The sequence below is a fragment of the Coregonus lavaretus genome, assembly GCF_964263955.1.
Source record: "Coregonus lavaretus genome assembly, chromosome: 13".
NCBI lineage: Eukaryota > Metazoa > Chordata > Actinopteri > Salmoniformes > Salmonidae > Coregonus > Coregonus lavaretus.
Genome location: NC_140000.1, coordinates 9601000 through 9614650, shown reverse-complemented (window position 1 = coordinate 9614650; position 13651 = coordinate 9601000). Strand labels below are relative to the sequence as shown.

The following is a 13651-nucleotide window of genomic DNA, read 5'->3' as shown; positions in this document are numbered from 1 at the left end:
ACACTTTTTCTTATGGATTTACATTATTTAGTGATCTTACAGATTCCAGTAATTCCTCATGGAGAATAAAAAGACTCTGTTTGCATACTTAAATAATTGATATTTGTAATGACTCAGGCCCCAAGGTTTCCTAGTCAGGTCAAGTGTTCAGGGTAAACTCCTGGCCCTAGCAGCACTGACAGTACAGCTGACATAGTCCCTCTCCCTTTTCTGTTATTGCCCAATCCTGTTACTGTGATCCAAAGAACTAGCTTTCCTTTTCTGTGGAAGCTTTCCTTTCTCCTGGGAATGTTAGGGACGTTTTTATAAGCCTGCGTAGGCTGTGTTTGTTTGCTGAGTGGCTGTGTGAGTGTGTGAGTGTGTTCTCGCTCCTCTTTGCCTCCCCTCCCCCTTCCTTTATTCTAGAATCTACAGCCCTTACCTGCCTTAAGTGTGCTGTGCAGACACACCCGGCTATCCTGCATCAACCAATCACAGAAAAGGGAGAGACACCCAGGAGGTGTTCTTCCTGTGTTTGGTGAGAGAGGAATGGAGCAGGAGAGAGAGAGAGAGAGAGAGAGAGAGAGAGAGAGAGAGAGAGAGAGAGAGAGAGAGAGAGAGAGAGAGAGAGAGAGAGAGAGAGAGAGAGAGAGAGAGAGAGAGTGAGAGTGAGTCTCGGCAAGCCTTATCTCGGGGTCAACAGTAACTGATCACGTCAGTGTTGGAGGAAGGAGAACAGATTGATTTGTGGGATAAAGTCAGCAGCCTTTCGTTTGGTTTGTCCAGATTCCTCTGTTAATTAACAGTGGCTGTGAAGACATGTCAGAGAGAAAAAGAGGAGGGTGAAGATAAGTGTCAATCCGTTCAGACTTGTTTGGGAATTTGAGCAGGGAAGGGGGGAGGAGAGAGAGAGAAGGAGAGAGAGAGAAGAGCAGAGGGGAGAGGTTGAGGCGTAAACATTCATTGTTTTAGCGGGACAGACAGATTGAGAAGAAGAGAGATGCAGAGAGAGACAGAGGGTCAGGATTGGATTAAAATTGAATAGAACTTTGAAATCCTTGTTAGTTCACACTACTGAACTAACTGAAAGCTGAAGAGAGACTAGACCGCCCCGGCATACTAACCTCATGTGAGTCCCTCAGATCTCTTTACTGTGTTTCTCTGCTGATCTACCAGTCAATCTACAGTTCTAACATTGATTCATGGCTAATTTGTCTAGTGGTTTATGTGTTACATGTATGTTTTCATTGTGTGTAAGAGAGTCCTGTTTTAGGGTTATTTGGTGTGTTGAGCGATGTTATGTGGACTGTGCTATGCAGACGTGTGCTGTGCTGCGTTCAATAAATCAGTGTTCCCAGGTGTCATATAATCTGCTGGGCTGTTTCTATATTTCTACAACACTTTGCTGTTGGCTCTGTTGTTGTATAGATACCTGGTGCTCCAAGCTTAAAGGGAAAATCCACTCAAACTATATTTTTACCAAAATATAGTTTTTGAGTGGCTTTTCCCTTTAAATTAACTCAAGCAGTTAGCAGTATAATCCATTGAGTTAAAGTGTTTTGAGGGTTGGCTATAATGGTTATTTTTTAAGTGTTGTCTGACCAAAGGTTGTGACGCTGTGGTCTCAAACTGGTCGCATAAACACATTGTTGCCTGTGATTCTTATCATCATAACACCCACAGTTATAACACTTTGGACTTGCGTTGTATGGTAGTTACAGTATCTTCACCTCTTTGTAATTGACAAAAACATGTTACTACCCAGTTGAATAAATTAATAGTGATGCATTGGTCAGGGTTGGTAAAGCCACTAGGCCACTATTCAGCTTCAGGGGTTGAGGGCCACAGTGTGCCTAAGGCTGTTCTTCACCTTCCATTTTCATTGATCTCAACATTCCTTTATCCCCATTTAGTGATTGAAAGTGATGCTACTTCAAGTGATTATATTGGTTGTAGCAGTATCCTTGCAGAATGTCCAGATTGTTTTGAATTATAAGTTAATGAGAGAATATTGTAATCTTTCAGGTTCTGAAAAAAGTATGTTACCATGGGGACCAAACGCCTCAGTCTGAATCCCTTTGACACATTTAATCTATCCAATCAAAGCGCTTCCGACCGGAACCCTCAGCCAATCAGCCAGATCTCCCGCGAAACAAGTCCCAGACCTGAAACTATGGCCCTGACAGACAGAGAGAGGGAGAGGATCAGAGAACAGGAATGGAGGAGAGAAAGAGAAATGGAGAGATTGAAGGACAAAACAAGAAATAGAAGAAAAGAGATGGAACCTGGACCAAGAGAGAGGAACAGAGAGAAGGATTGTGCCCCCATATCCAGAGGGAGGGAGGAGGAAAGGGAATGGAGAGAGAGAGGAAGGGGGAGAGCGGGAGAGAGACGTGCCAACGGAAGACCTACTTCAAATATGGAGATCGGGAACGACAGAGACAGAGAAAAGGAGAGAAAGAAAGGAGACACGTTTCCTAGAATGACAAGAAATAGCAACGAGAGAGACAGAAGAATGAGTGCATTTGTGGAGGAAGATGTGGGGAAAGAAGGAACGAGACAATTGGAGAGACAGAAGGGAACAGAGATGGACGACAGGGAGAGAGAACGAAAGACAGCAGCACGGATACAGCAGTATCGAGACGCAGAGAGGGACTTACAAAGATACAGAGAGAGGGAGAGAATAAGGGCAAAGGAGGAGGGAGAGAAAAATGGAGGGAGGCCCATGGATGATAAGACAGTGAGACGGAGGGAGAGAGCGAGGGAAGCGGACCCAGATTTCAGAGAAAGGAGGAGAGAGAGGGACTCAAAGGGCAATGACCTATGGAGCAAAAGAGAGAGGTATATGGATGGAGAGAGAGAAAGGCCAAAACTCTGGCAGGGAGAAAGGGAAGTTAGAGGGAGAGAGGGAGATTCACAGAACTATTCGGATAAAGAGGGCAGGGATGGAAGGAGGGAAGGAAATAGAGAGGGACAGAGGGACACCAGGAGCGAGGGAGACAGTGATGGAGAGAAGTGGAAAGAGAGAGTGAGGGATGACAACAGAAGAGAACTGAAACATCCGCACAGTAAAAGTGAGGGGGACAATGAGGGGAACGCAGCATGGGATAGAGTGAGGGAGAAAGAGAAGGAGAGACAGAAATGGCGAGGGGGGGAGATGTACAGAGAGAGGGATGGAGGGAGAGATGCTTATAGACAGAGAGTGAGGGACGGGGGCAGGGACAGGGATGGAGAGAGGGACATGGAGAAATACAGAGAGAGGGACAGGAGAAAAGCGAGGGAAGTGGAGAGAGAGAGGGATGGGGTGAGAGAAGGAGGCAGGCGAGAGGACGGACCAAGGGAAAGGAGGGACCCGGAGAAAGAGAGGGAGGGAACACAGCCTAATGTAACAGGAAAGAGAGGGAAGCGGATGGACGGAGAGAGATTCAGAGAGAGAGACATATATTCCAAGGGGGAGGATGAAGAGAGGAGGCGCAGGGAGAAGAGAGACCGAGAGACAGATCCCAAAAGGGAGGGAGGAGCAGACGGAGGTAGCCGATCGCAGAGTGAGACAGCCCCAAGGGTGCCACCACGAGTCCAGAGCAGCGGAGAATGGAGCAGTGACATAGAGAGCGAAAGAAACAGGAGAAGAGGAAGAAACAGTCATGAAGAGAAAGAGTCAGAGGTAGAGAAGGATGTGGACAGGGGGCAGAGAGAGCGTAGCGATAGAGTGAAGGGTAGAGAAGCAAGAGAGGAGGAGACGAAGCGCCCTGAGCAGCGGAAGATGTGGTTAGAACCACAGAGGGTCAGATATAACAAAGACTCCTCTGTAGAGGATGAGGTTATAGAGAGAGACCGAGACAGGCACATGAACAGATGGAGAGAGAGAAGTGAAGAAGAGGACAGATCCGTGGAACAAAGGACAGGCGGAGAAAAAGAAAGGAAGACAGAGGGAGATGGACAAGAGGATAGGTCAGCGGAACAAAGAATGTCCATAGACGGAGAGAGAGAAACTGAGAGGGAGGGAGGGAGAGAGAGGTATTTGGAGCGAGGGACAGGGGGAGAAACAGAGATAGAGTTAAATGTAGATGAAGACGATGAGACAGAAGCCTGGAGAAGGAGTGATAGCAGAGGAGAGGAACACCAGACTTATAGCGATGGAGAGAGAGAGGAACGCTGGCAGAGGGACAGGGAGACAGAGAGAGAGAATGTGACAGAGGGTGACAGAGAGGAAGAAGGAGGAAGTGATAGATATGCACACTCCGAGCGCGAGGGAGGAAGTGAGAGAGAGTGGGAAGGAGAGAGGGGTAGAATCCCTTCCTCTGAGGACGGCTTTTTCACTGTGTCCAGCGGTGGAGAAGAGGAGTTTGAGGACTGCAAGGAATTCTTGGAAGTTGGGATTGCTAATCATGTTGCCAGGCAACCTGTTGGCTTTCAGGGGAGCGAGGGAGAGATGGAGAGAGGTGGACGGAGAAGACATGAAAGAGAGAGAGAAATAACAGAAGAACGGACAGAGCAAAAGGAAGATGCAGTGGAGGGAGAGGTGAATGACGGAAAGGGGAAGAAGCAACCCACCTACGTGTTCTGTGTGATTGGACAAACACTGCCCAGGTCAATACCCAATCAGACCGAGGTCCTGGGTGACATGGAATCAGAGCCGACCAATCAAAATCCTGGATATGGTCATAGTGACAGTGGTGACATCACACACCTCCCTCATGATGACCCTTCCAGAGATGGAGACCAAGGGGCAGAGGATGAGAGAAAAAGAGTGAGGGATGAGATCCACGTGCCAAAGGTGGAGAGAACAGACACAGAAGAGAGCTCCATAGTGGATGTCAGTCACGCCACCCTAGAACGAGAGAGCGGAGAACGACTGAAGGTCATGGAGGAGAACCCATACGCTGAGATAGACCGAAGGAGGAACTCTGAGACCGAAAAACTCCTCAAAGAGTGGAGAGAAAGACATAAAGAGTACACAGACACAAGAGAGAGGGACCCAACAGACAGAAGGAGGACAGAACCAGAGATGGGTCCATCATCACACCCCAGTGGAGAGTACCTCCAGCATGGGATCTCTGTAGTTGACCAAGCCACCTCTGACCAGAATAACCCTGGAGTGATGAGCCCAGAGGAAGCTGTGGCCATCCAGATCCGTATAAGTGGAGCCTGGAGCACAGAAGAGGAGGCCAAGCGCCATTCCCAGGCCTCACACATGAAGTGGGCCAATGACGTATTGAGCGAGATCCTTGGCTGCTCGGAGGAACACGCCCTCGGCGACCCCCAGCCAGAGTCACAGGGAGGTCAAGAGGTCAGCCAGACTGAGAGAGGGACCGAGAGGGTAGAAGAGGAGATAGAGGAAGAAAAAGACGAGACGCCAGAGGGGGGAGGAGCATCACCCGTCTACGCCACGGTTCATAAGCGGACGAAGTGTGGTAGGAAGTCGGTGGAGGCGGAGCTGGCTGAGCGGGAGGCAGAGCCAGGGAAGGTGGTGGATGAGAGAGGTACAGGGGAGAAACTAGCAGACATGCATGCTGAGGCTCTCAAAGCTATGCTTGGTGATGGCGCACCCACAGACACGCATGCTGCTATAACCCTAGACACTACTCATGGTGACACACCTACAGACAGACAGGGAGAGGAGGTGGAGGGTAACAATGTGTGTACGGAGAGACAAACAGACAGTCATATACATATCCAGGTAGAGATGGTGACAGAGGATGAGGGTGAGATGGAGAAAGGGGGTGAAGTTGGGGACAAGGTTCATATACTGGATGCAGAGAAAGAAGCGCATGCCCAGAAAGAGGAAGATCTGTTTCTCTCTGTGAGCAACACCCTGTACAAACCAACCAGCTGCCCCAGCCTTATATACAACCCTGACTCAGAACAACCTATTACCACCATAGAGGAAAAGATGGAGGAAGAAGGGGAGAAAGCGAGGACTGTGGGAGAGGGGGAAGAGAATAGTGTGGTAGAGGGGAAGCAGGAAAGGAGGATAGAGGATGGGGCCGAGGACAGGGGGAAATTGGGAGAAGCGACTGAGGAGAGGAAACTGGAAGGGGAGGCAGAGAAGAGGGTAGGAGGGGAAGAGGAGAGGATGGGGGAGGGCAAGGAAGAGAGTAAAACAACGGGAGGTGGGGGGGTGAAGAGCACTTGTAGTTTCCAAGATTTGGGCACCGATGTTCGGTATAGGAGGCGGGGGTTCCGCAAGACAACAGAAAGAAGAAACGAGGAAGAAGAAGAAGGAGGAGGAGTTGCGAGGGATCGCAGAACGAGAATATTCCATGCGTCAGGTGAGACAGACAGAAAGAGACGGAGGAATAAATCAAGAGAAAAGCAACTCAATACCTAACACAGATTAACATTAGAATAACCTAATTATGATCTTAATACTCAACTAATTTCATGATCTCAAATCATCTAATTTTGTCAACCTAACCTAACCTTTTAGAACGCCAGACAGAAGAGTTCATACTTTTTTATTTGAAGACTGTTATACAAACAAACGTTAATTCCTAGTGATTGATACCCACATGAAAAAATACTATAGTATACTATGGTATAAATACTATATTATAAACCGGGTGGATCGAGCCCTGAATGCTGATTGTCTGAAAGCCGTGGTATATCAGACTGTCTAACACGGGTATGACAAAAAATTACTTTTTACTGTTCTAATTACATTGGTAACGAGTTTATAATAGCAATAAGGTACCTCAGGGGTTTGTGGTATATGGCCAATATACCACAGCTAAGGGCTGTATCCAGGCACTCCTCGTTGCGTCCTGCATAAGAACAGCCCTTAGCTATGGTATATTAGCCATATACCACTCCCCCTCGGGTCTTATTGCTTAAGTATTCACTGTAGGGTTTTTTGCAAACTTTACTGTAGTATTCGCTCTAGTGTTTTGCGGACTACATGGAATACTGTAGTATTTACTGTAGTATACTGTAATATACTGTAGTATTTACAGTTAACTATAGTATAAATACTGTAGTAAAATAACTGTAGTATATACTAAAGTAATTCATGTAGTGTTTTTTTTCTAATTGTAATATACTGTAGTATTTACTGTGGTGTTTTTGCTGACTAGTGTTTTTGTGGACATTACCGTAGTATTTACTACAGTATTTTTCTCTGGATAATACTGTAGTATTTACTATAGTATTCTACAGTATACTACAACATTCTATAGTAAGTACTACACATGATCGAGGGATACTACAGTGTGTAGTATAGTATTCTACAGTTTATTACAGAATTGTATCGTAAGTAATGTAGTATTCTATAGTACTGTAGTATTTTTTCATGTGGGATTTCACAGAAATCTTAAGGAGATCCAACCTCTGATGCTAACTAACCCAACCTTACCACAACTGTGGACTTCTGTTTTGCCGTTTAAATTTCCTTTAATCTTGAATTGTGAATTTCTCATCAGTTCATTATGAGGAGACTTACAAGAAACTGCCATTACCTGAGTCACTGACATGAGAAGGGGGCAGGAGAAAGGGAGGAGGAAAGTGGAGTTGGGGACAGTGTGGCAATTCCAGAATCTCGCAATAAATAGGCTGGGTTAGAGTGTCTGGAACCATTACTCATTCTTCTTCCTTGACTCTTCTATCTATTCTATCCCAGCTCTGTCTTCACTTCAGTACGTTCTGTCTAGAGAGGAGCGCAGCTAGGGGAGTTTAGCAAACAAACTAATCCTTGTTTCTGTAACAAAACCTGCTCTGCCTGTACTGTTCTGAGCCAAAGTATATTACATTATTGGGTTATGTTGCTCTATCTCTCTGGACTACACTGGAACCAATATGTTCTGCTTCCAGTTGATGATGAGGAGGAGGTGAGCTTCAACTGGGGAGACGTGGACCTGAGGTGAGTAGAAGATAGGAGGGGGAGGGAGGGGGCATATGTTATGTTAGTGCACTGGGCTACCACAGTGACATTGCATTTTTATTACATTGTCATATTTTATGGCCACTTGCCATGTATAGAGTCAGTCTGCCATTTAACCCTAACACTAGGCTGTGTTAGTGCCTGAGTTAAAAGAGTAGAGATAAAATGCACCACACTACTTCTGTAGATGAAGTGTTGACGATTCCCTGTCCTGACTCCTGCCTCTCCCTCTGTACAGGAATGTCACGAATACCATCGGAATGGCTAGGAGGAACTCCAAATTTTACAGTGAGTATCTCTGCTCTACCTCTCTTTTCTCTCCTTCATCCCTGTGGCACTCACATGCACTTTCACACATCCACTTCTCTGAAATGTATTTTATATGTATTAATATTAGTTCAATAGCACCTTGTATGCTACAATGAGCAGAGAGAGCTAGTCTGTGTTTATGGCTATGTGGGTATGGAATCTGTGAAGGCACATTTATTTCTAGGTTAACTACGCTCCTTGTAATTTGAAATGAAAAAGTCAGTAAAATCAAACAAGATACTTCCACAGACAGATTTCATCTACCAGTAAAGGTGCTGTTAATGAAACGTGTCCACAGACAGATTGAATCTGGGACTAGATATGACTGTATAGCAGTGTACTGTGAGTCCCTAGACAGACTTCTTCCTGTGAATGGCTTACTCATGTATACAGTGCATGCTTGATCCCTTTCTGTATTTTCCCAGATTATTTTCCAGTTCAAACATGTTGTAGTTTTCCTCCATGGAACCTATAAACTGTAGGGTTTCATTTTCAGTTCTGCTTCCAACCCAATAATTTAAACATACCAAAATTGCAGCAGGTTTGCAGGCCTATGAGTCAATGTGTAATTGTATGAAATGGGGCAGTTGTGTGTGTGTGTGTGTGTGTGTGTGTGTGTGTGTGTGTGTGTGTGTGTGTGTGTGTGTGTGTGTGTGTGCGCACACTCCAGGGCCACAGGCAGGTTTGTACAGGTATTCATATCTCTTTACTCCAATAAAAACCAGCTGCCGCTGCTATAACATAACATTCCAAGAAGTGTATGTAGGGGGAATGTAAAATGTAAACCATACACTCTGGCTAACCCACTTCTCTGTCTCTCTCTACCTTTCCCTCTCTTGATATTTCTCCCCTAACTCTGTTTTTCTTCTCACTGTCCTCTTACTGTCTTCCACTTTGTCCTTTGCTCTCTTTCTCTGCCACTCTCTCACTCGTCCTCTTCATCTATACCCATTCTGTCCCTGTCTTAACTTTTCTCTCTCTCTTACTCTACTCATCTCTCTCTTCCCCTCTCTTTGCCTCCCCTCCACCTCTCCTCCTTTCTCTCTCTTCCCTCTACCTCCTCTTCCCCCTACCTCCTTTCAGATTCCCAGCTCTACCAGCAGTACAGTGAGACGGCTCAGAACAGGGAGATCCTTAGTCAGTCTTGCTCTGACACCCTCTCCATCTACGAGGAGCTCCCTGTCCCCCTGTCCCCCGTACCCTCCTCCCTGGCCCCCTCGCTCCCTCCTGCCCGCAGACCCTTACCCTGTCTCCCCCCAGTCATCCACCCCCACTCTCTGTCCCACTCTGGCTCTACGTCCAGTGGCACCAGCGCCAAGTTCCTGCCCCTACCACAGCCGCCCCAGGCCCGCCCGGCCACGCCGGCCCCCCCAGCCAGGCCTTCCTCTCCCCGCCTCTCCATCTCCCTCACCCAGTCCCCAAGCCTGTGGCAGGAGATCCCTGAGGTCAGGAACAGTGCTAAGTTTGGGGAGCTGACTGAAGACCAGAGACGCCTGCAGGAGGTAAACAAAAACTAACACAGCAGGACAACAGTTGACCCTTCAACCAGCGATGTCGATGATGACATTTGCCAGTTGCCTAGTAGCTAATGTTGATTTTCTGGAGCCTGGATCTGTGGGTTCTCGGGGTAGTTGGAACAGTGCTTGTAATCTCCCCCTCTCCTACCACTCCTCTTTTTTTCTTCTTCCTGTCAGGTGCAGTTTGAGGTTGTAACTTCGGAAGCGTCGTACTGTCGTAGTCTGGACATCGTGGTGGACCACTTTGTCAAGTCTAAGCAGCTCGGGGAGCTGTTGACTACTCAGGACAGGAACTGGCTGTTCTCCAGGCTGGCCGACGTCCGAGCCATCAGCCACAGGTGAGAGGACTGGGACTTATTTGTTTGTTCCTCAAACTAGCAAACCTACAGGCTGAAGGTCATGGGCTCTCTCTAAGCCCCTCTTTCTCTTTTTCTGTCAACGTTTACCTCATAGTCTTTCTCTGTATTTGTTGTTCTCTTAGTTTTCTGTTGAAGCTGGAAGAGAGGGTGGAATCTGATATGATGCACTTCACCGTGTGCGACATCATCGCTCGCCACTGTCAACGCTTCAAGAAGGTCTACGTGCCCTACCTCACCAACCAATCATATCAGGATGCCACTTACCAGAGACTCATGTGAGTCCTCCCCCACTGTTCACTGATTGGACAGACTCTTTCTGACAGACTCTTTGTATTACTGCACATTTATATGTGTTTACGTTGACTTACAAACAGCACATCACATTATTTCTCTCTCTCTCTCTCTCTCTCTCTCTCTTTATCTCTCTCTCTCTCTCTCTATCTGCCTTGCAGGGATGAGAACCAAGGGTTCAGGCGGGTAGTGGAGAAGTTGGAACGCAGTGCAGTGTGTCAGCGTCTTCCTCTTCGCTCCTTCCTCATCCTCCCCTTCCAGAGGATCACACGAATCAAGCTCCTTGTGCAGGTGTGTGTGTGTGACTGTTTCTGTACGTGTGTGTATGTTTTAAGTGCACAATCTAAGTATGTGACTCCTTATAATCCTCTCTTCAACACGGTCTCATTCTCCCCTTCTCAATCTCTCTCATTCCCTCCATTTCTCTTTGTCTTTTTATCTCAGAACATTGTGAAGAGAACAGCCCAAGACACAGAGGAGGAGGTCCAGGCCATCAAAGCTATGAAGCTACTGGAGAGGGTATGTAACCCCACCCCCTCCCCTCCTTCTGGTGGTGCACTGTTACATGATGTAGCCAAGAGATAACACACTTGTTAACCATCTCTCTTCTCTCCCTCTGTCCTTCAGTTGATCCAGGAGAGCAATGATAGTATTACTCAGATGAAGAGCATTGAGTCGCTGGTCTCTCTCAGTGCCAGAGTGGACTTTGAATGCAGGGTGAGTAATAAACTACATCTGCCATGATCCCCTGCTTTACATGCTGTCCCTTGAACATATCTGTGTTGAACTGATCACAATAACAAGTTACAATACAAGTACAGCAGCAAGCTTTAACCGAGTTTAACGTATGTGTGTTGTAGACTCTCCCCCTGGTCAGTCAGTCTCGTAGGCTGGTGAGAGAGGGACCAGTGACTGAGATGATGGATTTCTCTCTAAGGGAGACAGAGAGGAGTGTCTACCTGCACCTCTTCAATGACTACCTGCTGCTGTCACTGCACAAAGAGTGAGTCCCCTCAGACAACAATCAAAGCAAACCAAGCATTAGGAAATCTAGACTGATATCACTTTTTATTGATACGTTTTTCAATGTTCTCATCATTGGGCATTATTAACTCTCCTCTCCACTCCTTTTCTCCTCCCTCGCTCTAGAGGGGGCAGGTTCACGGTGATAGACCATGCTCCAGTGTCAGAGCTGCGTGCTGAGAACTGTCGGGTCAAACTGCACTCTCTACAGAAGAACCTGTTCCGCCTCTACCTCAACAAGAAAGCCCTGCTACTTAGCACCGACACACAGTAAGACAGAGAGGGTTGTGTGTGTGTGAGTGTGTGCCTGTGCGTGTGTTACAAAGAGTGAGAGTAATGTAATCCACAGGTGTGTCTAAAAAGTGTGTTTTCTTGTGATCTTTCAGAGGTGACAAACTGCGTTGGATCTCAGCTGTCTCCAGGCCCCATCCTGTTATTGACTACTCTGCAGCACAAGGTGGGTAAAAATGGCTATATTGCCATCCAGCCTAGCATGGCCAGACAGTAGTGATATCTTGACCCTCATGACCCTGCTGTATTTGACCTCTGACCCTCTCTCCCACTCACAGACTTCACACAGATGCAGTGCATCCGAGCCTTCGTTGCCCACCAATCAGACGAGCTGTCCCTGGAGAAAGCTGAGGTCATTCTGGTCCACCAGCAGAGCAGCGACGGTAAGGAGGACAGAACCACCCACTCCCTGATTGGTTGTGGGAATACACAACATCTCCATACCTCAGTGTTTTTGTGTGCTGAAAATGTGTTACTTTTTTAGTTGCTTTTTCTTAAAACTCTTTCCCTTCTCTCCCTCCTCTTTCCTCTCCCCCTCTTTCTCCCCGTTTCCCTCTCTCGCTCTCCCTCTCTATCTCAATCTATATCTCTCGCTCTCTCTCTCTCTCTCTCTCTCTCTCTCTCTGTCGTTCCTCAGGTTGGGTGGAGGGGACCAGGCTGTCAGACAGACACAGAGGATGGACTCCTGAGTCCCATTTGGAAACCATAGCCAGCCTCAGGGTCCGACAGCGCAACCTGCTGGATGCTCTCAAAATTACCACAGCCACGGCTGCAATATGACCAACCAACCACTGCCTGACTGCACTGGGGGAATCCCAGTCACTGTGTATCAATGGAGTGGAGTTACTGTGGTCCTGTGGATTTGGACAGTGGATGAAACATAGTGTTTCAGACTGGAGTTGTCCCTCCCGGCCTCACCCTGCTTATTGGGGATGAACGGCAAGGGGATGAATGGCTTTAGAGGGGGTGCCTTAGACGGGGGTGCCTTAGAGAGAGGCACTGGACTGACATGAATACCTGTAACACTTACAGGAGTGCCAACGTAAATAGTTGGAAGGCTTTTGGAGGTGCCTGGGAGTGTCTAGGGTAGCCTTGTAAATCAAACCCTGGCAATGAAAGTCGATGGACGGCTACAGGCTGTATTGGAAATCAGCCATCTAAGACTGTAAATACATGGTACGATACACCATGTCAGTGGACGGGAGTGTTTTGCAATAGAGGTTATATTAAAGGGAAATTTGTCTTTAAATAAAATGTTTCTATATATTCAGGTCAATTTATTATTTGTGTTTATTACAAAGATTTTCATAAATTACTTTTATGGTGGGTACTTATTGGATGACGACTCAAACTGAATTATTCCACTGCTCTATGTTCGCTACATACTTCAGTCTAAGACTGCCATTGTTGAAGTCGTTTGTGGTGACATCAAAATGAGGGGTGTTGTACTAAACAAAGTAATCAGCGATTGGATAATCTTTACCCAATCAGAGTATCAAAGCCAATGACAAAAAAAATTTGCGCAGCTTTACCCACATGTGCTCTGGCTCTTCCCAACCCATTGGTTTCTGGGACCAATCAGAATGGTTATAATGTGTTTGCTTTCTAGAAATCGTCGGGGAGGTACTCAGATCCAAACTCATTGTGTAGAAGAAACGAATGTCCGTGGGCATGGCGTAGGGTTTGGCTGGAACAAGGAGTTTGAGTAGCCAGGCAAGGGTACTTAATCCCCCTTGAGATACAGAAGAGTAGGAGATAAAGAGAGTGGTTGTATGCACATTGTTAAGAATGTTGAAAGTGCTGTAAGTACAATTGAAGTGCAATACATTCCCAGGACTGCATACACAATTTTATGGCAAAAGAGGTACAATGATCAAAATAATATGTTCTGTCTGTGTTGAGCAGACTGAGAAAGTATGCTTTGGAAATAAAGGATGATTCTCATGAATATTAATGGTCCTCCACCTATAAATTAATGTAGGCCTGTGTGAAATACTTTATTCATT

The 13651-nt window shown here is 46.7% G+C and overlaps 1 protein-coding gene across 1 annotated transcript; it reads left to right on the top strand.

Annotated features, from left to right (window-relative positions):
- Positions 1-501: 501 nt before the first annotated feature.
- Positions 502-13614, top strand: LOC311140325 (uncharacterized protein). The gene is made up of 15 exons (XM_084175337.1): positions 502-1108; positions 2005-6251; positions 7786-7834; positions 8094-8143; positions 9248-9666; positions 9859-10019; positions 10163-10315; positions 10493-10622; positions 10776-10850; positions 10959-11048; positions 11192-11334; positions 11481-11624; positions 11741-11811; positions 11924-12028; positions 12283-13614. Exons 2-15 carry the CDS (start codon positions 2027-2029, stop codon positions 12423-12425), a joined length of 5958 nt encoding a protein of 1985 aa, XP_084031463.1. The 5' UTR covers positions 502-1108; positions 2005-2026; the 3' UTR covers positions 12426-13614.
- The last annotated feature ends 37 nt before the right edge of the window (positions 13615-13651 follow it).

What these genes read in the sequence shown, in the direction of transcription:
- LOC311140325 (XM_084175337.1), top strand. Translation starts at nt 2,027, where the DNA reads ATGGGGACCAAACGCCTCAGTCTGAATCCCTTTGACACATTTAATCTA. An exon ending in GCCACTTACCAGAGACTCAT is followed by an intron (nt 10,316 to 10,492) that starts GTGAGTCCTCCC and finishes TCTGCCTTGCAG; the next exon opens with GGATGAGAACCAAGGGTTCA. An exon ending in CTACTTAGCACCGACACACA is followed by an intron (nt 11,625 to 11,740) that starts GTAAGACAGAGA and finishes GTGATCTTTCAG; the next exon opens with AGGTGACAAACTGCGTTGGA.